General features: G+C 45.2%; 3 protein-coding genes across 5 annotated transcripts in view; 2 read left to right on the top strand and 1 right to left on the bottom strand.

Annotated features, from left to right (window-relative positions):
- Nucleotides 1–14,308, top strand: part of LOC311351235 (zinc finger and BTB domain-containing protein 7B-like) — a 17,853-nt gene extending 3,545 nt beyond the window's left edge. The window contains 7 exon segments of the mRNA XM_084471337.1: nucleotides 9,742–9,999; nucleotides 10,001–10,060; nucleotides 10,062–10,220; nucleotides 10,222–10,398; nucleotides 10,400–10,804; nucleotides 10,806–10,927; nucleotides 11,319–14,308. Coding sequence (XP_084327463.1) covers nucleotides 9,748–9,999; nucleotides 10,001–10,060; nucleotides 10,062–10,220; nucleotides 10,222–10,398; nucleotides 10,400–10,804; nucleotides 10,806–10,927; nucleotides 11,319–11,982 — 1,839 coding nt within the window. The 5' untranslated portion in view covers nucleotides 9,742–9,747 and the 3' untranslated portion in view covers nucleotides 11,983–14,308.
- A 753-nt stretch (nucleotides 14,309–15,061) lies between these two features.
- LOC311351177 (NADH dehydrogenase [ubiquinone] flavoprotein 1, mitochondrial-like) lies at nucleotides 15,062–18,758 on the top strand (the record flags this gene model as incomplete). The annotated part of the gene is made up of 10 exons (XM_084471281.1): nucleotides 15,062–15,163; nucleotides 15,344–15,426; nucleotides 15,752–15,922; nucleotides 16,003–16,186; nucleotides 16,584–16,773; nucleotides 17,030–17,242; nucleotides 17,428–17,594; nucleotides 17,683–17,764; nucleotides 18,124–18,269; nucleotides 18,663–18,758. The coding sequence occupies 10 exons, from the start codon at nucleotides 15,062–15,064 to the stop codon at nucleotides 18,756–18,758; spliced, it is 1,434 nt and encodes a 477-aa protein (XP_084327407.1).
- A 292-nt stretch (nucleotides 18,759–19,050) lies between these two features.
- On the bottom strand, nucleotides 19,051–25,698 carry khdc4 (KH domain containing 4, pre-mRNA splicing factor). 3 transcript variants are annotated; one of them, XM_084471259.1, is made up of 14 exons: nucleotides 25,563–25,698; nucleotides 24,904–25,087; nucleotides 24,087–24,215; nucleotides 23,911–23,990; nucleotides 23,722–23,774; nucleotides 23,444–23,628; nucleotides 22,960–23,171; nucleotides 22,789–22,849; nucleotides 22,519–22,576; nucleotides 22,164–22,378; nucleotides 21,603–21,755; nucleotides 21,150–21,259; nucleotides 20,785–20,873; nucleotides 19,051–19,784 (listed from the first exon to the last, which is right to left on the bottom strand). In XM_084471259.1, exons 1-14 carry the CDS (start codon nucleotides 25,589–25,591, stop codon nucleotides 19,546–19,548), a joined length of 1,797 nt encoding a protein of 598 aa, XP_084327385.1. In that variant the 5' UTR covers nucleotides 25,592–25,698; the 3' UTR covers nucleotides 19,051–19,545. The 3 variants fall into 3 exon arrangements, 2 of the variants coding, with proteins under 2 accessions (XP_084327385.1, XP_084327386.1); XR_014636718.1 differs by having other exon boundaries at nucleotides 19,724–19,784; nucleotides 21,150–21,231; XM_084471260.1 differs by lacking the exon at nucleotides 19,051–19,784 and having other exon boundaries at nucleotides 20,737–20,873; nucleotides 21,150–21,231.
- Nucleotides 25,699–27,161: the final 1,463 nt, after the last annotated feature.

The raw sequence follows: 27,161 nt of genomic DNA, 5'->3' as shown, positions 1-27,161 counted from the left end.
TTGGCGGCCCTGGTTGTACAGAGAAACAGGGAGTGATCGTGATTCAGCGCTTTGCGAAACGGCACGAGTGATTCAGTATCAATTGAAGTGGGTGTTTATCATAAGTAGTACGGTGGAACAAGACTTTCAGAGAAAGAGGAGGAAAAACTAGAACGCGTGTGTTAAGACAGGTCCTCGCTGTGCGTCTCCTGTAGGGCAGAAAGGTGTTCCAGGATGTTCAAAACCCAGATTACCCCAGATATAGAGATAATAAATAGCATTCATTATTCAGTTTTACAACTTTTCAAAAGTGTATTTATTTGGAGATCAAAAACAGCAAAGACCATGAGTGCCATCCCTCTCCAACCCCGACCTGAATTATATATGCAAATGTGATGATTGTTGATAAAACGCCTCTAATGCAAACTCTTGATAAACCATGAATCCACTGTGGGTCCATTATGGCCACCGTCAATGCAAAGCTGCCATTTGGCAGAATGAATGATATATAATTTAAATGTGTTCATAATTTGGTGATGTTCAACGATGTGGCCTTGGGTTGGTTAGTAAGCTGGCCTTGAGTTCATCATGCATTTACTAATCTAATCACCACGTAAGACCTGTAATGTCCACTAATTGGCTGTTTACCCTAGGGGCTTTCTCTCACACGGTTCCACTATATTCCGTCTCTTTAGGGTATTTCGGCTGTTCTGCTTTATACTCTTATCAGCGTGTCTCATGATCCATATCGGCTGCTCTTCGCGTGGTCGTTGTGTCCCCGACCAACGCAGGAACAGGAAGCTGATCAGGATCAGTTAGTTTTGCGACATTTTCGTTGGTGTGTATCTGTGTGAGCGAAAGAGAGATACTTTTGCAATACCATCCCTCCCTAAATGACACACACACACACACACACACACACACACACACACACACACACACACACACACACACACACACACACACACACACACACACACACACAAATCGGCACCTTACAAAATGTAGTAAAAAATTATATATGATACTAAATATTACTACATTCTTAAAAATTATATTTTCCAATAATACGTTAATCACAAATATAAGACCATTTGTATTTACAATATAAATGGCTCCACGTTATTTGCTTCATCCTTCAGAGAGCTCATCCTATCTAACAAATCTGAATTGTGCTTAAAAAATTGCAGTAATATTATTTTTTTTTATAATGTTTTGATCTGAGTAAACTAATTTGTTTGTTTTCTAAACAATACACTTACATTGTATTTTAAAATGAAGTTGTAATTACTGTTGTTGTATTGTTATATATTATTAGTCGGTAAATCGAACGTGGAGGTAAAATATAAATAACGCAGTGGACCTTATGGACAATAGTCATACAAACTCAAAACACACAGGTGTAGATAAGGGAATAGATACCAGCAGCATTATATGAATACGGTATAAGGTATAAGGTATAATGGATCTAAAAATATCCATGGTATGTCTAAAGATACACCTTGCAGTGGAGACGCCATTTAGAAAGAGGAGAACATACTAGCTGACTAATCATTGCACTAACTGTAATATAAAGATGTATTAATACTTCCTGTATATGCAACTATTTATGGTTCTGAAAGCAAGAAACCCATTAGACACCAACCGCCTCAGCTTTTTTGCAGAAAAAAAGACGCTGGGTAAGGATTAAGCGGATGCATTCACTGGGTCTAAACACCAGGGCACACTTGCTAATTGCCTCTCCAATTCTAATGTTAAAGGACGATCTGGCTTGTATCTAAATGGACTAACCAGTTGTTGAGGGAATCCATGCTGCTAATGTTGGCAATAACGGTTAAGTTTACACATTTGTAACCTAGAAGTTTATTCAATAGGATTTTAACTTTGGACCTTGAGCAGTTACAAAAAAAGTGTCAGTGTGTGTGTACAAATTAAGATCTAACCTATCGCCAATGTATCGTTTCACAGAAACGAGAGCATATCTATCTATCTGTGTGTGTGTGTGTGTGTGTCTTTGACAGACAGAACGTAATGGGGGAAGAAACTGCTGACCAGATAAGGAGATCTAGAGCAATATGTGAAACAACTCTGTCAGCATGCCTTCTTGTGTGTGTGTTCTTTATCACGGTGAATCTCCCCTTTCAGTGGTGATAATGCTGGCTGCTACCACATTTCTCCTGACAACCTCTGCAAAAAACGTCACACAACACAGCTGCAGGGACTATTGCTGCTTCGTGTGTGTTTGTGTGTGTGTCTGTGTGTGTGTGTGTGTGTGTGTGTGTGTGTGTGTGTGTGTGTTCCTCTTTTGTTTTTGTTTTTCTGTGTCATCTTGTCACTGCCTCTCTACCCCGTCTCTTTTATTTTTTTTCCCTCACTCACCCCTTCTTCTCCCTCGCCCCCTGTAACTAAACCCCCTCTGCTCTGGTTTCATGGCTCCTTGCTAACACAGATTGTTCAAGTACGGGACTAGATATTCCTGTCTTAACCTTCCCCTCCTTCTCTTATCAGTTCTTTGCATCTCGGGCCAGCCTCCCACCCACTCTCCCTCCTCTCTAAACTTCCTCCCCCTCTCCCCCTGTACCTCCCCACTTCCCCACCTCCCCCCCCCCCCCCCCCCGCCATGTTCCCACCTCTCTCCTTTCTTTTCTGGGGTTTTCTAAGGAGGAGCAGGAGGAAACGGACCTGCCCCCTGCTCCTTTTGTTGTCTCTCCTCTCCTCGAATCTCGCACCTTTTCTATTCTCCAGACTCCGATTTGTGTATCTTTGTTACCTCCCACACTCCCCCTTTCTGTGTGAAAGTGTACGTGTGAGAAAACGTTTTATCTCCAGCCAACCAAACTTGATTTGTTGTTGTGTACATTGATATGTTGGTGTGTTCAGGAGTACTGGACCCTATAGCACACGTTTGTAGTTGTACGGCTATTTCAAGAAATGAACACAGTCACATTCCATTTATCATACAGGGATAATTATATGAACTGTATTTCCCAATCGGATTTGGTTTTTGTTTGGAAACGCATATCCATGTAGTAATGATGTGCTACTTAAGTTGGGCTTCTGATTTAAGCCGTGTTCGCTTTCAAAGCCCCCGGAGAGCATTGGGGTGAACTTTGTCCCAACTGATGTATGAAACAATGGTGGTTTAGGCAGGAAGGGGGCGTGACAGGTGCCTGTGTGTGTGTATCCTAAATGTTTTCGTCACAACACTCTGTAGGGGGGTCCCCACACTCTGTAGGGGCTGCCCACACTATGCATGGGGTCAACAGATTGATAAACCCGTGAGCACACAGCAGCATTGGGGGTGACCGGGCGGTGGGTCGGTGGGGAGGCCTGGAACGACTGGGCCTCCGTTATCCACCAGCGGGATGAATAATGTAACACACACACACACACACACACACACACACACACACACACACACACACACACACACACACACACACACACACACACACACACACACACACACACACACACCACTGCCCCAGTTTACCGTAGGACAGAGCAGGGCTTGGTTGCAGGAGCGCACTTTGGTTGAGAACATGCGCAGAAATACCCCCCCCCCCCCCTCCTGCCTGCCGCTGTCTGTCTGTGGTGGGGAAGTGGCAGGAGGCGGCCATCGTAACGTCCACCTCGTCATGTTTGGCTTTTAGCAAATTCAAATAGTGATTCAAATGTTGTACCCTAAATGTTCTCGTATCTTGTAGTGCAATGCAAATGTCTCGACCAGGGGGCCCGGTCGCAGCAGGTCTCCGGAGACGGGCTGCTGGCTTTTTTTTTTTTTTTTTTATCGCACGGCAAAGACAAATTATTCAAAGTCCTCCGCCGTCGTTTGTGTCTAGTCAGCATTCTGGTTTCTCCCCCTGACTCTCGGTGTGTGTGTGTGTGTGTGTGTGTGTGTGTGTGTGTGTGTGTGTGTGTGTGTGTGTGTGTGTGTGTGTGTGTGTGTGTGTGTGTGTGTGTGTGTGTGTCGTCGTTGACGTCCTGCGCTTAAATGCTTCTACGCGGGGGCTGTTCTATATTGGGCTGAATGCAGCTTTGTGTTGTCAGACGTGTGCGCCCTCTCATCTAGCAGCCCCCCCCCCCCCCCCCCCCCCTGCCCGCCCTCCTGCCCGCCCTCCACCAGAACTAGCCCTCCACACTCTACCCGCCCCGCCCCCTACCCCCCCAGCCCAGCCCATGCCCAATGTACCTCCTCAAGCAGGCTAGATGTATAGCGGGGTTGAGAGCATGTTAGAGGCTGGACCAGGCAAGCAGCAGGGAGGAAGAGGAGGGCAGAGAGGAAGAGCAGCACAAGGACAAGAAATGGTACGAGGGTGACTTCTATTTTCCGACTCTTTAATAGCGCTTTTTTTTTTATTGTTGTTTTTGGCGGTGTTTAGGTTAAAGTGTGAGTGCAATGCGGTTGTGAATACACTTATGAAATGACCTATAGAGGCTTTGACTCCCAGAGTTTTTGTGTGTGTGTGTGTGTGTGTGTGTGTGTGTGTGTGTGTGTGTGTGTGTGTGTGTGTGTGTGTGTGTGTGTGTGTGTGTGTGTGTGTGTGTGTGTGTGTGTGTGTGTGTGTGTGTGTGTGTCGTTGACGTCCTGTGTGTGTGTGTGTATCCAGAAATGACAGTTTACTGAATCTTCAACTGGATATATTTGTAAGCTGTATTTGTAATTTGTTAGCTGAGGCCATTGTGTTATCATGCCGGGGTCTTAACATTATCCATCAGAAATTAATGGAAGTATTGTTTTTCTAAAAACAAGGTGGAAATCGAAAGACGTGGTTTATTTTCTGTCACTGTCCTTAGGAGGTCTAAGATTTAGATATATCCTCTTAGTAAGAGTTGGTTTGACCCATCAACATCCATGGACTCGCCCATGGGCACGGGCACACTAGCAAAGCTTACAAATGCTCCCACACTCCTTCAGAGTGACTTTGGAAAACGTCTGACATCAGAATTCAGCATTTGAAGAGCATTTCTCCCCTCGCTTGGCCACAGTTTTCAGTGAATAGCATAGTCACATTTTCCCCCTCTCTCTGATATAATTGAGGAGGATTGGGAAAACTTAGTGTTTAACGGAAAGAAAAAAATCAAACCGTAAATTCACATATGAACCTGTGTGTGTGTGTGTGTGTGTGTGTGTGTGTGTGTGTGTGTGTGTGTGTGTGTGTGTGTGTGTGTGTGTGTGTGTGTGTGTGTGTGTGTGTGTGTGTGTGTGTGTGTGTGTGTGTGTGTGTGTCAGTGCGCGCTCGCGCCTGGGTATTTCTTGGTGTCTGTTTGTGAGAGGAGAGTTTATAATTCCAGACCAAGAGACATGAGACAATGACACACATTGGAGACTGTATTATATGAACAGTACTGGGCCTTTCACTTCACTGTGAACCAACATGTGGTAGCGGTCCAACGGAAAGTGCTATTTTATGCCATTGAGAGCCGTGGTCTCGGTCAGGCAGGTGTGCATATTTCTTTTTTCCGATACTTACTTTATGTCATCATGGATACCCAGAGAAGAATGGCAAGTATTAATTGTTTCAGCAGTTGTTCCCTGGTTTTCTTCTTTGAGAAAAAGAATAAATGTCCACAGTATAAAGAAAAAATTCATTTTTTTATCAGTAAGAAATCAATTCACCATGTGGAGGGAAACCATGTTAATAACCGTATTATGAGGGAATTATTACATTTTTGAGTAGAAGACGAACCATTTGCAACAATGCATTTTTTGCTTACAATTCACATGCAAATATTAAATTCCCTTGCTGATGTCCAATCAACCATGACATAGCCAAGTACACGTTGAAGATTACTTGAGTACATGTACATATGCATGTTTATATGCATAAGTGCACGTTGTATGTCAAATAGTTGGTCATTTGGAGTTTGTCGGCAAACTGCACCAGTTGAAGAAGGGCTGTAATATGGTAGCAAGGCATGTGGATCTAAGGGTGTGCCATTATTAAGTGACTCATTGCTGTTAAAGTTCTTTCTCACTTCCAATACATCCCCTTTCTAAGGAATCTGCCTAAAATAACATGGGTGTGTGTGTGTGTGTGTGTGTGTGTGTGTGTGTGTGTGTGTGTGTGTGTGTGTGTGTGTGTGATATTAATTTGGACGGCTGTGTGCTCCTTGTCAGCCCTTGACTGTCTTTGTTCTCTCCCCTTGTCTTCACGAATGCTTTCCATTCCTCCGCCTCCCAACTAAAAATAACATTGTCTGAAGAATTTTTACATAATTAGTAATATGTGTTTATGTGCATAGTAGTCTTCTCCCAAAAAACATCAACATTTATATTTTTTTAACAGTGTCACAAAGTACGTTTAGGACATTGTAATACTGGATTTGTTGGACTACATTCGTCTGCAAATATGAGATCTGTGTTTATCATAATTGCTAGGTTAATTATTTTTTAAGTCAACTCTACTCTGTGGTTCGAATAAATTGCAAAAGAACAGTCAGAAACATACTTCTAAACTCACAACTTCTAATACACCCCCAATAGTTGAGTCATTTTGGTTCGAAAGATGTAGTGCAATAATGTTGTTGTTCTTTTGCTCTTATTTCTTACCCAGCTGGAAGTCTGTTTCTGTTCATTATGAGTCATGACCGAAATACAATGTTGGTTCAGACATTGCTGTTCAAATATGATATAGCAACTAGGGTGAGTATAGTTATTCAGAAAGTTTTTAGCTGTATGTGTTTTCTGATGAACTGTTTGATGACAAAGATTAGACACACAATTTTGGTCTGGGAGTTATATTAGGATTTGTTTAGGATTGATTTGAGCCTACCTTAATTTTCATACCTACTTGGCAGACCATGGAATAAGGCCACTCATGTTGATGTTTCAGGCCGCAAATTTGTTTCCCACAACACACGTATGTAGCGGTACTCTCTTGTATTAGAAAATAGCAAGTGTGACGCCGGTTCCCCTTTACGCAAACTGCAAAGACAGCTAGGGCTGACCGGCCCCGGAGTCAAAGCCTGAAGCGGCTTCTGACCATGGAGGTCTGGAAAAGCCCAAGTTGAAAACGTAGGCGACTATGTTTCCTAGAGTTGAAGTGAGAGGACTTCAAAGAGTGAGCGCATGGACCGCACTCAGCAGTTTGTCTTCAGCTTTATGGGACCGTGACAATGAAAACCGGTAGGACCTTTGGAACATCTCAAACCAGGCCCGGGATGGTTGTAGAACGTGACCAGCTGAACCTGAATCGTTTAACCGTCAATGATAACTGAACAGGGCACATACAAGGAAACAGTGTGTTTTTTTTATTTGATCACTATTGGGAAGGGCGGGGTGCACATTGTACATATTACACATAGTAGAGGGAGACCAGCATCAAGAACACCACAGATGACGACAACTCATCGCACACTGTGTGTGTGTGTGTGTGTGTGTGTGTGTGTGTGTGTGTGTGTGTGTGTGTGTGTGTGTGTGTGTGTGTGTGTGTGTGTGTGTGTGTGTGTGTGTGTGTGTGTGTGTGTGTGTAATAGGGTGTGTTTTGAAGCAGGTTAGTCAGGTGTGTGTGTTGTTGTTGCTCAGAGCTCTCTGGGCTAGGTTAAGACTATTATTGGATGGCCAGGGGGGCTGCCAGTTGCTATGGTAGGGAAATAAAAGAGAAGGAGGAGGGTGTGTGTGTGTAGGGGGGGGTCTGGAGAGGCTGTTGTTTGTGGAAAATCAGGTCCGCTCAGGTGTGTGTGGGAGACGTTGCTGAGCAGGTATAGGGAGGAGGTCATGGAGGAAGACACCAGAGAACTATTAGCAGTAGTAGTATAAGTATAATTTGCATTGTTATTTGTGATGATCATAATACTATAAAATATTTTCATGTCTTAGACCCCACTTCCTTGATAGAAAATGAGCAATAAGAACCAAGAGAACATATATATAATATATAAAGTATATAAAAGATGTTCACCCTCTGATTTACTTGAGGGGGGGGATTAATCAGTTCCTCGTTCTTGCAGCTGTATTCCTTTCCCTTCTGCATCGTTTCACTCGTGTTTTATTATTTTTTCTTTATGTTTCTCGATTGCCCGTCCTTTGGACTCTCTCAGCCATATAATCAAACGGCTAAACGTTCCTCATGACACTGAACCAACCCATTTTTTTTTGTGTGTCGCTGCCTACATTACACTTCTGATTAAACACCAACATTACAGTGACAGTAATGTCTTTGAAGAGAACAATTCTTTGAACAATATGCACAGAACTTTCAGTCTTTATTTTAATTTCTCTCTCCCTCACCGCCATCTTGCATACTAAAACCGTCTTGCCCTCTCTTAGGGCAAAGCGGGTGGGAGGGATAATGGGTGGAGAGAGAGAGAGAGAGGGCTAAGCCCATATTAAAAATGTGCCTAGCATGAAACTAGGACTCCCTGTGTTTGAGTCACGATGATTGACAATTATCTGTAAACAACTGGCAAGTAAACGGTAATAATAAACTTTCTGCCAGATAAACTGTGACACTAGTTTCTAGAAACCGGTTGAGCCAGAAATCGGTTTGGTATTTATTCAAATATAAACTGGTTTTATATGGTGTGTGTGTGTGTGTGTGTGTGTGTGTGTGTGTGTGTGTGTGTGTGTGTGTGTGTGTGTGTGTGTGTGTGTGTGTGTGTGTGTGTGTGTGTGTGTGTGTGTGTGTGTGTGTGTGTGTGTGTGTGTGTATAATATTATTTATTATTTATTTATTTACACACACACACATATATATATATATATATATATATATATATATATATATATATATATGTGTAAATAAATAAATAAATAATAATAAAAATATTATATATATATACTGTATTAATAGAACTTGATAATGACTGCAACTTTGTAGTATTGAATTAATAATTTACAAAGCAGTGTCCCATGAGCAGTGTACATGAATACTCATTAATAAGATAAATTCATAATCTGTAATAAATGATTAAGAGGATAAGATAATTTATAAATACTAATTAATATTGATTATTTACAAACTAATCACAATGTGTTAATAATGCTTTGCAAACACTAAAAGGGATAAGGCGAGATATCTATTGATTAGCATTTGCCTGTATAACCCTGATTTAGTGGCGCTTATTATCTGTGTTGTAGACAAAATTAAAATTTTGTTGTCTGCATTTGATTTGAATAAACGACTTATCTTTGGAAAGTAATTAAAAGTGTATTCCCTTCACACAAACAGGAACTAGGCTACTGTAACCCTGCAAGTCAATGGAAGAGGCTAATAGAAAAGAAAATGCTAACCAACAAAACACCCCTACTGTATGTGAAGTTATACATTTTGAATTAAACAATGTTTAAACCTGACAAGACAAGACAGGCAAACCCAATTAACAGATATCCGGCAGTGACCCTTAAATAATGCTGCAATTCATGATTAGTTCAGGTAGTTAGAAAGCATCAAAGTCATTTGTGTGAGGACCACCTATGCCTTACTACTTGTTACTTCTTATAACTTTGTATACTATTGCAATGGTACTTCGTTTTTTTGTCCCTGTCTGCGTGTATTATGTCCATATTGTCAGTGTTGTCTGACCATGTGTGTGACTGCTATTCACTATGTATGTACTTTTATTGAGTATATGCAATTTATTTGTAGTGTCCTTGGGTACCATGAAAGGCGTTTTTCAATAAATAAAATGTATTATTATTACTACCTGTTTTACAAATTAAAACAAAAAAGAAAATCAAGGCAGATCCTGAGCTGATGATGTGGACCGATGCAGCAGAGCATGCTGATCCGCTCCCCTGTGGTTCCCCTCTGCCTGCAGGTCGCCATGTCTCCAGGAGAGGACGGTCTGATTGGGATCCCCTTCCCAGAGCACAGCAACGAGCTTCTCTCCCGCCTCAACGACCAGAGGAGGGCGGGGCTGCTATGTGACCTCACGCTGACCTCCCGCGGGGAGCGCTACCCCACCCACCGCTCCGTCATGGCGGCCGTCAGCCTCTACTTCCGCCGGCTGTTTGGCGCCGAGGAGGAGGGGGGCGGTGGAGGGCAGGGCCGGGATGCCCTGCTGCTGGGCGGGGGCAGGGGGGGGAGGCTTCAGCGTGTGCCAGTTGGACTGCGTGGCGCCCGACGCCCTGGACGCCCCTGCTGGAGTTCGCCTACACGGCCACGCTGACCATCCGCAGCTCGGGCATGAGGGACGTGCTGCGGGCCGCCCAGCTGCTGGGCATCCAGTGTGTGGCGGACGCGTGCAGGGACATCCTGGGGGAGAAGGAGGAGGCAGTGGTGGAGCTGGAGGAGGAGGGGGGAGGAGGGGGAGGAGGACAAGGACAGGGCCGCCGAGGTGGAGAGATACTTCAAAGCGGAGATGGAGAGGAAGCTGCAGTGGGAGAGGGAGATGGCGAGGGGCTCCAGAAGGAAAACGGACAGAAAGAAGGTGAAGAAGATCCGGCTGCCGAATTACACCCTCAAACCCCATCCTCTCCACGCCTCCGGTCTCCTACCCCTCCCCGCTGCACGACAGCCTCCACTCGCTGCCCTCCAGTCAGCCCCATAGCCCGGAGCAGGAGGCCCAAGCCCCGAGGGCCAGGCAGAACGGGGACTACACAGGTGTCCCGGAGCCCGAGAGGGCCACCACACTCAACGGGGGGCTGCACCGACCACAGGACCACCACCAGCACCAGCACCAGTACCAGCACCAGCACCAGAGCGCTATAGCCTACCCTCCCACCGCACCACCTTCCAACGACAAGCTGTCGGAAAGCGAGGACCTGGTGGAGGACTCCGGCATGCAGGACATGATGACCCCCTCCCTGCCCGCGTCCATGGAGGGAGTGGGGTTGCTGCCCGGGGCCGTAGGCGGGGGCAGGAAGAGGAAGTCCCAGACCCCCGCAGCAGTGCCCCGTCTGTCAGAAGATCATCCACGGTGCGGGAAAGCTGCCCCGGCACATGAGGACCCACACCGGGGAGAAGCCCTTCCAGTGCTCGGCGTGCGGGGTCCGCTTCACCCGGTGCGCCACCCGCACATCTCACACACGATAGCAGACGTTGTACACTAGAAGGATTCCTGTTCTCAGGCTCTATATTTAATACCATTCACTCGTGTCACTAAAGACTAGACTAATCCCTGTAACAACGCTCTACTTAATCACATTGTGTCACTTAAAATCACATTTAAAATCAGTGAGGCGTGCTCTCGTGTCGTCCACGCCTCACTTCTCATTGTTTCTTGTTCTTTCCCTTCTTCTTCGCTCTCTCTCTCTCTCTCTCTCTCTCTCTCTCTCTCTCTCTCTCTCTCTCTCTCTCTCTCTCTCTCTCTCTCTCTCTCTCTCTCTCTCTCTCTCTCTCTCTCTCTCTCTCTCTCTCTCTCTCTCTCTCTCCGTCTGTCCTCCTCTCAACCAGGAATGATAAATTGAAGATCCACATGCGGAAGCACACGGGGGAGCGTCCGTACCCCTGCACCCACTGCCCCGCCCGCTTCCTGCACTCCTACGACCTCAAGAACCACCTGTCCCTCCACAGCGGGGCCCGGCCCTTCGAGTGCCCCCTCTGCCACAAGGCCTTCGCACGCGAGGACCACCTGCAGCGCCACCGCAAGGGCCACAGCTGTCTGGAGCAGCGGCCCCGCCGGCCCCGCCGCATGCCCGGCCACGCGGACCACCACCACCACCACCACCACCACCACCATGACGGCGGCGGCGACGGCGGCGGAGGGGAGGGAGGAGAGCGGGAGCCGTCCAGCCCCCTGGAGCCCCCGTCCCTGCAGGGCCACTCCTCGGTCTTCCTCCCCCGCGGGCCGCTGGGTGGTGGCCTGCAACTGCTCCCGGGCGGGGAAGCAGAGCATGAAAGGTATCTGGCCCTCCATGCACTGGCCCAGGGGCCACACCGGCTGCAGGGCTTCCCGGAGGAGCTGCTCCTGCTGCGGGGCCAGGAGCTGAGGGCCCGGGAGGCAGAGGGGGTCTACCCCAGAGGGGTCCACTCTCCTGCCGCTCAGCATGAGGGATGGGGGGATGAGGATGAGGATGAAGAGGAAATGGTGGAAGAGGATGAGGACGGAGAAGAATAGGGTGTGTCTGTGTGTCTGTGTAGGGGGCGGCAGGCGTTATCAACACAATCTCACTCAGGTGACTGGACCTGCCGGTTAGAGCGCTTATTTTGAAAAAAAAAAAAAACCCAGAGCAGATGTTTAAAGAAAAAAAATTGGAAAAAAAGTAAAACGGGTTTTCTGTGTTTTTTTAAATGTTTGCCTTCTGGCTCTTGGTATTTATGTTATTCTGTCTTTTCCAAAAAATATATATAATTTCAGTTTGTCGTTTATCGTTACATTTTCTATACTATAGATTTGATCAGTTTATTTCTGAGTGTGTGGCTACCAAAGCAATTTTCTGTCACTATGCAAAATCAACGACTATAATTGATTTGATATAAATTGTAACGTATTGGTTCAGGTGGAATTCCATCTGCGTTTTTGTCCCCACTGACCTCTCGGGGCTATGAATGGAAATGCGGTGAACTTGGTGAGTCTTGCTTGGTGCGTGATTAGCAATAATATTTTGTACGTTTCCATGTCGAATATTCGATTTTTCTTTCCTTTTTACCGGGTGCTGATACCAAAGATTTTTTGTTGGACTGGTTCCTAAATCTTAAGTTGACAAAAGAGAGAGGCGGGGCGAGAGATGCGAGTAGTATAGCCAACGCAGAGTTCGAAGAACCTTCTGTTATTGTTCTGAACTCTTATGAAAGCCATTAAGAAAGAACTGTTATATATATCTATATCTATATAGATATATATATTTATTTCTATAGTTTCCTAAAGCTAATGCAGAATTTAAGATGCCTGACCAAAAGAAAAAGACTTAAGTCTGTATCAATGAAAAGTGAATGATTAGAAATATATGGGTTGTTTTTTCCATCAACTCTTGTATGTTGATAGCAATCTTTTCTGGATAAGAGGATGCGTGTCATCGAGTCTTCCAATGCACTCCACCTTATGTTTCCGAGTTTCAAAAAGAAAGAATTAGGCGGCTCACTCCTTTACTGTATTTATTTATTTATTGATATTTATTATGACTCTTTAAGATCAGCGGGAGGCCTGGTCCAAGGTAGTAGGCGGTGTTCCCAGCGGTCCGCCGTACCGTCTGATTCTAGTCTATTTAGTCTTACAACAAAAAAGTAACTCTGTGCTTTTGGAAATTAGGTTTTTAAATTTGTATTTTCATTTTAATTTTATTTTATTTGTCATCCTCCATATACCAAAATGTCCTTTTGGGGCTATGTGTCTTCTGCTGGCTATTCGTTCTCTCATGCATTTCGTTTGCACATTTAATCCCTGAAGCGATCCTGGAATGAGGGACATTCCACCTTCCTGGGGGATAGAGAAGGGACCTTAGGGCAAAGAGACAAGAGAAGTCCCGACAAAACTTATTCTTGTCTAGCTAGAGCATGTAGAGCAACCGTCACAACCTTGCTGTGTCCGACACGGTGAACTATACTTTGAATTCAACCAATGGAGGGAGACCCATCGATTCTCCGTTCTCCCGTTCTTGCCGTTGAGGGCCACTGCCCAGCCTAATAAGCCAATAATGCTTATGTTTATGTTTTTGTTTTGCTTTTTCCCCCAAAATATCCAAGAGACCCGTGTCCATTCTATGATTTGCATTACTATAATCAACATGTTTTTTTCTAATTTTTCTCCTTAGACCCATGTAGCCAAACTCTGCTGTAGCAGTAGCGCTGTCCAAGGGCTTGTGTGCACTGTCCCCCCCCCACCCCCTCGCTCTGTAGACACCGGCTACGTTCTGATTGATTTGCACTATGAGATTTGAGAAGCTTTTTGGGATATTCCATCATTTTCATTCCATTAAACACATGCACAAACGGTATGTTTAATAGTAGCCTATAAGAGACAAAGAAGATAAAATATAAATCCAGAAATTACTGAATATCAAATACTTTTTACAGCTTAGTGGTACAGAGCAATATTTAATATTGATTGTATATAGGGATGATGTTGCCTTGGATTTTGTTTGTGTTGTTACTATTCTCAGGTAATCTTGAGCAATGCACTAAGTGATCACACAAAATAAAATGGGAAGAAATTATATTTGCGCTCTATTAACCTTCTTAAATAGGTAGGACCGATAGCCTCACGCATTTTGTACGATGTAGCCTACCGTGGTGGTTTAAAAAAAACGAATGATCTGAGGATATTGTGATGGAGGGACGATCCTCCCCGCCATACTACTTGTGATGGGGTCCTGTGGACGCAGACTGTCATACAAGCGTTGGAATCTGTGTGAATGAACGAGGGTTAACCAGATCCCCCGCTGTGAAATGTGTTTTTCTATGTGAGCTATTTGTTTTCTTGGCTTCGGTGAAGGGAACGGGGTCTAGACTCCGCTATCAGGGATACATTTTTTTTTTGTTTTTCAGTTTTAGTTTTGAGCTTTTCAGAGATGTTCATTTTCCATAATGTTTCCGATAGTGTAAAGAAACAAATAAACAAATCTATATCTTCCCCTGGTGTACGGTGTGGTTTTTGGTGTATCCTATAGCAAGCATACGCCTACCCTGCATGGCCTATTTTTCTTAAAAAAATAATGTCCCAAAATAATAAACCAAGATGTACAGAGATGTCCTCTGAGCCCCCCACCAGAGTTAAGTTAGTGAAGGTTCGAAACCAATTAAAGGTTTATTTAACACCCTGCTTCACACGGCTCTCGTGCTGCATGTCACCTGATGCTGTCCGCGAGACCTCACCTGAAGCACGCGCAGCGGGCTGGACATTACGCACATAGTTAGCCTAATCCTATTAGCCCAACTAAGCTTAAACTCCTCCTATGAACCTTGTTCCTTTTAGTAATAGCGTATTATTTATATATGCTTCTAGGAAGTCTTTTTGGACAACCCTTCCGTGGGCCTACTGTTTTGGTTACCTTGGAAACATCTCTAGCAAGGTAGGCTATGCTGTCGAGCTGACCTAGTCCTAGTGGTCAATCTGCTCCGTCGAAGCGGCTTCTGTTGCGCAGGCGCTTTAACGGTAGGCCGGTATGTCTAGTAATAAGAGGGAATGGTGCAGTTGTTTGTATTTGTACAGTTAGTTTGTATCATTTGTACCATTGACAGGAGCATAGTGACCTCTGAGGATGCTGCTCCGTCGGCTGCTCGTGAGGGGCCGGGCGTGCTCGCGGTCAGTGGTGGCCGCGCCGCGTCTGGCGCGAGGCTACAGCACCGCGCCCCAGACACAGGTCAGTGGCTGCTGCCTGCTGCATAGTGGTGTTATACACTCTCTGTTAGCATGTTCATAAAGTCGTGTTTAAATGCCGTTACATTGACATTTCAAATATATATTCTGATTCTGGTTTAGTTTAAATTGTCTTCTCGTTTGGTACTTTTTATTTTATTTATTTTTTTAACTTTTTATCCAGGTAAAGCCACAAAAGACTACATTTGGTCCTTTGAGTGATCAAGATAGGATTTTCACCAATTTATTTGGTCGTCATGACTGGAGGTGAGAAACAACATCACTGATGAGTACTGAACATCTATACTCATTTAAAAGTGCAATTCATCACATAAATCAACCAATAAACCAAATACAGATTGCATATACAATTAATAAATTAAAAATCTCTCTCTCTCCATCTCTTCCTCACCTACCATTCTCTTTCTCCTTTTCCCTATCGATCCAAGAGGGGTCAAATTAAATAACTTGCTTTAAAAAATGCATACATAAGCATACACAAACAGTGGCAATTTAAAGTTAGCATTTCTTCCATCCTTACATGTTGGCATCTTTAATAGTGGATCTCTCTCTCTCTCTCTCCTCGTGTCAGGCTGAAGGGAGCCCTCCAGCGAGGCGACTGGTACAAAACCAAGGAGATCCTGCTGAAGGGCTCCGACTGGATCCTGAAGGAGGTGAAGGTCTCGGGGCTGAGGGGTAGAGGGGGCGCCGGCTTCCCCACTGGGATGAAGTGGAGCTTCATGAACAAGCCCAGTGACGGCAGGTACGGAGAGCACACCACGCAGAACATCCAGGCAGGGGACGGTGAATGAGTGAGTGCGCGTGTCCTGTCTTCAATCCCAGGCCCAAGTACCTGGTGGTGAACGCCGACGAGGGTGAGCCGGGGACCTGTAAGGACCGGGAGATCCTCCGTCACGACCCCCACAAGCTGATCGAGGGCTGCCTGGTGGCGGGCAGGGCCATGGAGGCCCGGGCCGCGTACATCTACATCAGAGGAGAGTTTTACAACGAAGCCTCCAATCTACAGGTAGGAGGCCCCATATGGGTTTTTAAACCCAAGGAAAAGAATATACACTTGTGATTTGTCATGGGCATTCCACATGTAGGCCCTCTATTGGAGAATAATTAGTAAAATACAACGGCCTTAAAGTGTGTTATTATTGGATGTGATTCAACTGTCTAAAGCACGACTCATTTCACTGGATGTTGTGCCTCTATGGTGAATACAGATTGTTCATTCTGTTGGTGGTCGAGGCCTACAGTAGCCAACCTATTGAAATGTGGCACTAGTAGTAGTAGTAGTAGTAGTAGTAGTAGTAGTAGTTATAGTGGAAGATGTAGCAGTAGTATCATATTGCATACATCATTTACGAGATTTGAATCATTGAGTGTGTCTCATTGCCGATCTCTCTCTCCCTCCCCAGGTGGCCATCAGTGAGGCCTACCAGGCGGGCCTCCTAGGGAAGAACGCGTGCGCCTCTGGGTACGACTTTGATGTGTTTGTGATGCGGGGAGCGGGCGCCTACATCTGCGGGGAGGAGACCGCCCTGATAGAGTCCCTGGAAGGGAAGCAGGGGAAACCCCGCCTCAAACCGCCGTTCCCTGCGGACATAGGTGAGCTCCAGGTCAACCCAGGCGTTGGATAACACCTCAGTAATTGGTTTGGTTGTTTTCTCTTCATCCTGCAGACGCAGCCCGTGCCATGCAGGAGTTGTCTGACGATTATTTCTTTAATTGAATAAACATTGATATTAATTCTATATCATACGTTCTAAATATTTTGTGTTACAATCATTTCAATTGTGGTTATTATTGATCTACGTGGTTAATTAATGTGTTAATCAACTGCCACATTGCTGCTGCTTTTTAGGGGTGTTTGGGTGCCCGACTACGGTTGCCAACGTGGAGACGGTTGCCGTGGCGCCTACTATCTGTCGTCGGGGTGGCGCTTGGTTCGCCACTTTCGGGAGAGAGAGGAACTCGGGAACAAAGCTATTCAACATCTCCGGTCACGTGAACACTCCGTGCACAGTGGAGGAGGAAATGTCTATTCCTCTGAGGGAGCTCATAGACAGACACGCAGGTGTGTGAGTGTGTGCACACGCTTGTGTGTGTGTGTGTGTGTGTGTATGTGCTCAGAATCAGCTGTGTGTGTGTGTGTGTGAGTGTGCGTGTGTGAGCGTGCATATGTGTGTATGTGCTCAGAATCAGCTGTGTGTGTGTGTGTGTGTTTGCTCTAACCCTCTTCTTTCCCTGTGATTGGGTTAGGAGGGGTGAGGGGCGGCTGGGACAACCTGCTGGGTGTCATTCCGGGGGGCTCCTCCACCCCTATTATCCCTCGCCATGTCTGTGACGACGTGCTGATGGATTTTGATGACCTTGTTCGTGCAGAAACTGCCCTGGGCACAGCGGCCATCATCGTCATGGATAAATCTGTACAAACTAAATCCAACGTTTCTTCTCAATATTATTGAAATGTGAAAATGTCCTAAAAAATATCAAATGTGTTTTCCCCCCCATCAGACTGATGTGATCAGGGCCATTGCCCGTTTGGTGGAGTTCTACAAGCATGAAAGCTGTGGCCAGTGCACCCCCTGTAGGGAGGGTAAGGAATTGCCATTCATAATGTAAAAAAAATGTAACTTAACACCATATCAGACCTTGGGGAGAACTTCACACACTGGTTATGCAATTCATGTTAACATATGGTTCAGATTAGTGCTAACAAACGTGTTGTCACTCAGAAATAGTCATTATTTCATCCTGCACCAATCATATATTATACCACCATTCATAAACAACGTAATTGCTGCACTTGGCCATAATTCTGTTTCTATCCCTCAGGGGTTTTTTAAGCGTTGGTTGCTCATTAATAATTAAACTATTCCCAATGCTTCGCCAAAGAAGCATTGACCCAACAAACCAAATGGTTTTCTCTTTGCCTCCTTTGTGCCTGCCCTGAAGGAGTGGACTGGATGGACGGGATGATGTGGAGGTTTGTGCGCGGTGAGGCGGCTGTGTCAGAAATAGATATGATCTGGGAGCTGAGCAAGCAGATAGAGGGACATACCATCTGCGCCCTTGGGGACGGGGCTGCCTGGCCTGTACAGGTGAGTCCTTCTGCAACCACAACAACCCATGGACAGGTCTTACTTGGTACAACCCAATACAATATGGAATGTTTTTTATGGTTCATCCACTTTCTGTCATTCTCATGACTCCAGCAGTGGTTTAGCTCACAGGACTGAGTCATGCTATCTTTAGTAGGGGTAGGGTTCATCACCTCATAGCTCTTCATGTGGGCAGCCTCTGCCATAATTGCTTCATTGATTAGATAGATGGTAAGAAAAACCTTTTCAGTGTTTTGTCAGCAGTCTTAATACACTAATCACTGCCATAATCTGCTCTGCAACAGACTGCTCCCCTACAAAGTGAATGTAATGGTAGGAGTCAAACATAGACAGACACAATTATATTTAATGGTAAACTTGTTTCTTCCACAGGGGCTGATTCGCCATTTCCGCCCAGTGATGGAGAGCCGCATTGCAGAGTACAACTCGACAAACCCTCCTCGAGAGCCATCGATCGAGATGGTCTGAATCTCCAGTACATCACTATACCATAAGGCTGTTAACTGACCTCAGCTATACTACGGGGAACAGTATAAATTGTTTATCTATTTTAAGTACTAGCTAAAAAAGTACTAGCTGATGCTAAGTGTGCCCTGTTGAACGAACACATCTTAAAGCTGTTTAACTACAATGGCACCTTCTTTGTCATATTGGCAGTAAGTGAATGTATATACCAATATAGACTGTTGATGAGTATAGTATTGCATTATAAAGTATACTGTCTGCGTGTTGTGGCAAGGCAGGGATACACGACAAAAGATACACGGCAATAAATAACATTTATTTCACAAAATCATGAAACAAAGTTAATTGGTCTATGACACGAGGTTCAGTTTAGTTTGTACAAAAAAGCATAAAGGAATGGCAAACGGAAATTTTAGCCCTGGAAACTTTTAACAAGAACGGGAAAGTAGAAAGAGGCGAATAGAAAGATCTAATTTGTGACATCATTACCTGTTTTTTTTTAAAAGACTATCTTTTTACTTCCACATGGGGGATTAATCCAAAAGTGAAGGTGTAGTATTGCTGATCTATCCATGGAGGAGCCAGCACAGTAGTTAAAAATGTTTTTAAAGATTTCAAATGTCTTTTACACATTGCAATTCCAAGTCTTTTGGCTGACCAACGTGCAGAACCCGTTCTCAATGTGGTCGTGAACACGTTTCAAAAGCCGACCACAAGGTGTTGGGTTCGCCCTGGAAGGACAGGGCCACTCAAATTCACTTCAGGGGTTTGTGCTGGGCCTGGCTCTGCCTCAAGGGGCCATCCAGAAGGGCATGGGCGGCTGCTGCTGATGGTGCGTCTGTGCTTTGGCACGGGGCGCCACAGGCGTGAGGCCGCGGTACCCCTGCGTCCAGCTGGTGGACGCAGGGGGAACCGACCCGGGGTTACCTGTCCCCAAAGCCCGCGGGGCAGAGCGGTGATCCTCCTCTTCGTCCGAGGAGTCCCCCGTGTACGCCACCAGGCCCGTCTTCACTCGCTTCACAGAAGGCTCTGAAATAGGAGAGGTTTGGGGGGGGGGGGTGCATGGAGAAACAACACATTGGGAGACAAAGAACGACATGGGGAGAGAAAAACAGCCATGGATAATAACATTTGTCACACAGAGGACAGGTGCAACGTTAATGTATTAACAGTTTGGGGGAAGTAAAATGGTCATTAGAGTGGATTGATTGTTTAAGTCAGCCGAGGCGGGGCATTGGTCGAAAGCAGCCATTGGTTGGTGGGGAGCGACAGCCAATCAAATGGTCGGACAGCGTCACAGCAGAAGTCATGCCCCACCCCCAGCGGTACATGAAAGAGAAGAAAAACACAGAGGAAAAGAGAAAACACAAAAACAAAGAGACATTCTCGTTAGTGATGAGACCACAGGGACCGGACTCCAGACGAACTCCAGACTGATGATGTCATCAGAAAGGGACTGAGGTGGATGGGAATAGCTGGTGATAGTAGGGGGGGTGGGATGTACCACCAATGCCTTCATTCCTGAGCCTAAAAGGGGTCAACTTCTTTAATACCATTTCCAATGGCTGTGTTCACACTCCCACCGCCATTCAGGGCAGAGCGATGTCACCTTAAATATGCACTCGTCTTCCTTCCCATATGTCAGAATAAACAACCAACCATTAAATGCTGCATGTTCTATGGCTTTGTCCCATTTGCTACGCAGCACTTAAAAAAACGTCAGAACAATCAAGTCAACTCTGAGAGACACCTAGGCGTACCTACACCAAAGGCGTAGGTTTTTTTTTTATCTTGTGGTTTTTAAGTATTTTGTGAAGCTACGTGGGTCGCATGAAGAGCCATACATTTCAACAGCCTTTAATTAGCTACATCTAGCGCTACGTCCACCTCAGGACTTGGTCGTTTTTTTAGCCTTTTCATTCCAGAACATACATGCTGCGGGGTTAAGATGGGGTATTTGAATAAGCCAAAAGTATAAGCTATGGATTTGTGGCAGGGATTTGTCTGTCCATGAGGGTAATGTCCTTACCCAGAGGGCCTTGCAGTGCCCTCATCTCCTCCATCTTGGGTCTCATTCCTCCGTTCAAAGACATGGGCAGTGGCGTCATTAGCTGTCGACTGGAGGGAAAAAAGAGAAAGAGAGAGAGAGAGAGAGAGAGAGAGAGAGAGAGAGAGAGAGAGAGAGAGAGAGAGAGAGAGAGAGAGAGAGAGAGAGAGAGAGAGAGAGAGAGAGAGAGAGAGAGAGAGAGAGAGAGAGAGAGAGAGAGAGAGAGAGAGAGAGAGAGAGAGCAGCGGCAAAATGTATTAGTCCATTTGAGATTCATTGCTTTTGGTCCCAAAAGCCTCTGCAGTCACAGCTAGTAGTTTGAAGTTCTGGAAGAATGTCACCAATACCTGTCCCTCTCATTTGGTGCGCTGGAGGAACTCTGTGACAGGGGTCCTGAGGTCTCCGGGCTGCCCACTGGGAAGCCTGCACCTAAATTAGTCATATGAATGGGTCCATGCTATGAGCAGAAAGACACACAGGCACGATTAGCAGGTATCCTCTACCAGCCCCTATAATAATCATCTGCTCCCTGTCCCAATATTTATTATTTTACTACTTGTGTACTACTTGACAGTCTTACATAGATGTCCCTTTTTTCTGCCACTAGAATCTCTCAATGAAAAGAATATGTACACAAAAACACACATATATATATATATATAATGATGCTACTAGAAAAAAAAGGTTGGGTAGATCTAACAGCAGTCAAGGTGGAGTGGTTCAGCTGTGGAGGAAAGCAGTGATGCGTGGCAGAGCAGAAAAGAAAGACCGGAGAGAAAGAGAGAGAGATGGGGGATCACCTGGTAACCCAGGAGCCCGCTGTCCCTCTCGTCCGGCACCTCCTCTGTGAAGCGCCTCTTCTGCGGGGGATTGGCTGTCTGCACGGGGGGCGGGGCCTTGGGGGGAGCGGGCACCGCTGGAGAGAATGAGGGAACGGGAGCGACGGTCTGCAGCTGAGAAGGAGCGGGAGACAGGTGTCAGCACCCTTTACCCCGGGCTGAATCCTTCCCATGTATGAATGCATCTTGGTCCACCTGAATGTTTACAGTTGTTCCTCAATGGCTTTGGCACAGATCTCAAAATATGTGTAGCACTCCAGCTTCATCGTGTCATATTGTTAGGCTGTACATTATTCCTCCTTTTTTTCATATTGATGCATTATATTTTGCTGTGTATGTTTTCTGTCTACTGTGGTGTAGGAAAGATACTTAACGTAAAGAAAATACAGAAAGAATTTCCATGGAAATGGGAGTTCAATGTGTAAGTTTGTACAAGTTTGTGCTTGTATGTTTTCATTCATTCATTCATTCATTCATTCATTCATTCATTCATTCATACACACACACACACACGACCGTTACCGGTGGCATCACGGCGGGAACAGGGGCGGGGGGGAGGTTGTACGGGGGGGGCACCACCGAGGGGGCTGCTAGGGGGATGGGCGGGGGGACAGTGTACGGTGGGGGAACCGGGCGGGGCGGGGGCACAGGCATGGGGTAGCCGGGCTGGTAGCCCGCCGGGGGGTAGTAGGCGGGCTGGGGGGGCAATCCGTTGACTGCTAGTGGCGGCATGTAGCCTGCAGGAGGAAGAGAGAGGCGGTGTCAGGAAGCCCCGGTGGGTGCTTGGAGAATGTGTATAAGTAGAACTGGAGTCTTGATGGACTCATGTTGCAGTCAGGTCCACGGAGCCGAGGAGGAAGGCGCCGGAGCCCTTTACCTTGCGGGGGCATCATTGAACTCATTTGGTTCAGGAAGTTGGAATATTCAGCATGTACCTGGAGAGAGAAACAAGTTTAAAAAAAAATTGTAGTTAAATGTAGTTTAATAAATTTAGATACTAACACCGCTAAACCAAGCACATATCGTTATAGCCTTAACCTGATGGCGTGTGCAATAACACTTACTAGTAAATTGTACATTTATTAGTGTAAAACTCTACAACTGTAAACAGTAACGAAGACACACTTTAATCAAATTGGTGACTCACGGTTTGGAGCAGGTTCTGACAGAGGGTTTTGGCGGCTGCAAGCCCCTCAGGTTTAGGATGACTGGGGACAGACAATGTTACATTGGTTTAATCCTCTCTCGTAAGGCAAAACCTTCCAACTCAGAGCCTCTTATTTCTGTGAATCAGCCCGATTCTCCTCTCGGGCCTCACCTGATGTAGATGTACATGGGCTCGAAGGCCTCGCGTCCAGAGGTGGGCTCCAGGCACCCCGAGCCCTTCCCCCGGAGGAAGACTTTGGCCCCCGTCTCGGCCTGGATGTGCTGCAGGTAGGAGCAGCTGGGGCCCTCCACCTTCTCCTTCACAGGGAAGCCCTGAATGGCGTGCTCCAGACCCACGAAGAGTTTGTCCTGCACATAGTGCATCTGAGAGGGAACACCGGTGATGACTATATAACTAAGGGCAGAGGCTGCTAGGAAAGGACCAGTACATGCTGCACCGTCAGACATGTTGTATCTATCTACTTAACAACCATTAGGATGTGATGTTCTGAAAATCCAGACAGACTGATCCCACCGATTATCTGGGCCCGATTTAAATTGACAGACAATCCAATATATGTAGGAGAAATATAAATGAGAGGCATCATCACAGAACCAAGCAGTAGAATAAAGAAGGGGGGAATGCCCAGCCATACCCCAGATTGATAGTGTGGTTTGTGGCCATGGCTCATGGGTGGCATAGAGACTGGAGGTGGTTTATGCGGTTGGTAAACTGGTGCTGGGGCTGCAGGACTGTGACTGTAGGAGGAAGAGGATGTTGTGGCAGCTACAGCCTTCACCAATCCGTTGGTGATGATCTCCTTGATTCTGTTGACGGCCCCTGAGGATAACGCAACACAATCCATGTCAATGTGTTGCCCGTCGTCGCCACTGTGGCGGATACAAAAGATACCATTCCAGGAGTAGTACTCACTGTCCACCAGCTCCCTGGTCTGGCCTTGGACATGCAGGTAAAGAGGTCGCTCCCTGTGCAGAGGAAAAGACCAATGTTACTGTTGCACTGTCTTACCATAAGAGCACCATTCGTTGCGAAGAGACTCATGAGTTATGAAAAGAGACTCTGGAGAGAGCCTTTAGTCTGTGTAATGGAAACAGGACTGACCCCGACAGTGCCTTGCCCTTCTCGTCTGCTGCCATGTAGCGCCCTCTAGTGGACACCGCAGCGCCACTGATTTTACTGATCTGCAAGGCAGGGAGGGAGATCAATGTCAGATAGACTCCAAAGCCATTAAACATTAAACAACATTTAAACCAAACCAGTGTGTTCTGGGCTCTGACCTCATCTTGGGTTTGCCCCCGGGTCAGAAGGTTACGGCAGGTGAGGGGCACGTCGTTAATCTCCACCTCAGCTACCACCAGATCATCCTTAGCTTTCGTCGGCATTGCCGGTTTGCAAACACCCACGACCTGGAAACGTTGAATGAACAGATGTTTTTAGTATTCTGTGTGTCAATGGTGAATGGTGTCTATAGTTAATTGGTAAGGCAGTCAAATGTATACTTTTTACCTAGTTCCCTAGATGCAGCATGATTATATCTCTACCGGTCTGTTCCACCATCTAGCTATAATGCATGGAATTTGTGTATGTGTGTATCTTTAGAACCGTTTATCTGATCTACTTCCCAGAGACTCTAGCAGGTCTTCAACTACGTTGGAAACGGGCCAACACAAGCCACGGTTCAATGTCTGCAGTTCACTTGGCCACTGAACCTGGATTTACTACTGTTTATTTAATCTAACTATATCAGGAGTCTATGTCTTTCAGTTTTCTCGACAACCATTCACTCGATCAACTTCACACTTGGCTGAATTGCTGGGAACCCGAGAAAGTGCCGTTCTTGAGGAAGCTGCAAAGATCTGCCTGTTTCAGACAGGCACCGCCCTGGCAGGTGGGTTGCTCAGGACAGAAGGAGGTGCACTGTTTGAGTATGAAGTTGTTTGAATGAGCAGCTCTTGAGAAAACTGCATGCAGCAACACGGGACGCAAAGTAATCGCACCGTCCTGAACAGGCGTGTTTTGAACCAGCAGTGTACTAGTGGCTCTGAAGATGATCAGAGCGAGTATGAGATACATGTAATGAGAATAGAGAATTGCCTTGTCGAGGGGTCCAGGGACGCCAATTTGTGAGGGTCTCAGTTTTCCTTTAGCCACCAACATGGCATTGATCTTAGCAGCCACAGCTGCTGCTGCATCCAGGGCCCCAGTGGGTGCAGTCTCCACCTCACCCATCGCACCAGAACCAGACCCGGGGCCCGGCTGGTCCCATTTGCTGCGGCGGCTGAATAAATTAAGAAAGAACGTGGTATGAGTAAATGATTTGATGTAGTTGTTTAATTAAGAAAGGGTTAATTATACAAGAAGGTTAGGTTAATAAAGTTTCCTACGCCGAATAACACAAAATAAAAATAAAAACATGTTAATGGTAACGTTGTCTTGGAGGGTTGTTACCATGTTACCATGCCTGACATGAGAACAAAGTTGACTCCGAATGAATCTGAATTAGAGAACGGGTAGACCATGTTGATATAAAGTGCAGCCTGCATGGATCGCGTTGATACGCAACAACCCGTCGAATGACGGGGTTGTTTGGCATCCACGCGATCTATGCAGGCTGCACTTTATATCAAATGTGAAGTAGACATGAAGTAGACAGCTAACGTTGAGGTTAGCTGGCTGACCAGACTGGGTAAACACAGCTAAAGCTAAAGCTAAAGCTACACCCAGCAACATGGGCCATGCTGCAGAGCACTCACCCGCCGTTTTGAGTTCCACCAAATGACATCAATGTCCTTAATTACGGAGGGACCTATCAATGCAATTAAGAATATTTGAACAACAAAATGTACTTGGTGCCACTGCGCCACTAAATTCTTCTGTTGTCGATGAGCAGCCGGAAGCGCTACTTCCGCTTCCGGTATGTCGTTATAGTGGGCTCCCTGTATGTCAGAGAATTTATTTTAAAATCATGTTTCTCACCTATAAATCAGAATCAGAATCAGAATCAGAATTACCTTTATTACATCTTATAATAGTACACAATAGTAAAATTCTTAGGCTTTCTTCCTCAACAGCCACATAGCAGCAAGAATACAAGATAAAGTAAATAAAAATAAGTACAAATAAAAAGTATTAAAAATAAGTAGCAACATAGATCACAACAATAATAATAATAATAATAGGCCTAATAATAATAATAATAATAATAATTATTATTATAATAATAATTATAATAAAAATTATAATAATAATAATAATGAAATACAATTAAGTAAGTAATAATAAGAGAAACTAAAACAATGGTAATACGTAATCCCTACATGGTTTATGGTAATCCCTACATGGTTTAAGTATATAACTGATATGGTTCCACTACATAAGCCTTCTATAGTCTAGCCAACTAAGATCTTCTGAGACCAATCTGTTTATTATCCCCAGAGTAAACACGAAACAGGGAAGAAAGCAGGATTTAGTTACTATGCAACAAATAGCTGGACAAACTCCCTGATTTAAGACTTGCCACCACTTTTAAAACAAGACTGAAGTATTTTATGTTTACTTTAGCTTTCTGCTAAATCTTCAACACTTTTAACTTTTGCACTTTTTCTACAATGCGTTTTTTTAATTGTGCCTTTATTTTTATTTTAGTTCTCTATTTTATGTTATTATTTAATTTTATTGCATGACGATGTTTTTATGTGAAGCACTTTGAGTCTGCCTCGTGTTTGAAAAGTGATGTATAAATAAAGTTGCCTTGCCTATATTTTTCTTCGGCCGGTGTCGGCCACGAGGGGGCGCCAGGTACCTGTGTACGGTGAGTTTATGGCCAAAGCTCACAGTGCGGTGTAGTGTAGCGATGAAGCCTCACCTGGTGGAGTCAGGTACATTGTCCGCTCCGCCCTCACCCATTGCATCTTTACCATGATGGTGCCACCCCACCGAAGTACACTTCCTTGGCAGAGGCATCTGTCAAAACGCAAGGAAGACGAGGAAGACATAATTGATTGGTAAGGCCATCGTCTTTTCAACTTTTCTCTATCAATCAGCATACACCTTTGAAACTGTTAATGAGTGTACGTTTTGAATGTTTCGATGTGATATTGTAATCATGTAAATGTACAATGGTTGGTCTCTATAATGCATGCTTTTTATATATGTTGTCTTTAATAACTGATAGCTACACACAATAATAACAACGTGTCTTTAATTTAAGCTATTAAAGTTATATGTCATACTGTCATATTATAATTTAGACTATAAGAAAAAAACATATTTTGTAGTTTATATCTTCACTGTTCCATACCAATTTATTAACGCACTTGTATGTAATGAGGATATTTGTCAGGTCAAAACTG

This window comes from Micromesistius poutassou, assembly GCF_964030765.1.
Source record: "Micromesistius poutassou genome assembly, chromosome: 8".
Taxonomy (NCBI): domain Eukaryota; kingdom Metazoa; phylum Chordata; class Actinopteri; order Gadiformes; family Gadidae; genus Micromesistius; species Micromesistius poutassou.
This window is presented reverse-complemented; position numbering and strand designations above follow the sequence as displayed.

What these genes read in the sequence shown, in the direction of transcription:
- khdc4 (XM_084471259.1), bottom strand. Translation starts at nt 25,591, where the DNA reads ATGTCATTTGGTGGAACTCAAAACGGCGG. An exon ending in TCCCTGGACCCCTCGACAAG is followed by an intron (nt 24,216 to 24,903) that starts GCAATTCTCTAT and finishes CAACGTTTCCAG; the next exon opens with GTCGTGGGTGTTTGCAAACC. An exon ending in GGGGGCAAACCCAAGATGAG is followed by an intron (nt 23,991 to 24,086) that starts GTCAGAGCCCAG and finishes CCTGCCTTGCAG; the next exon opens with ATCAGTAAAATCAGTGGCGC.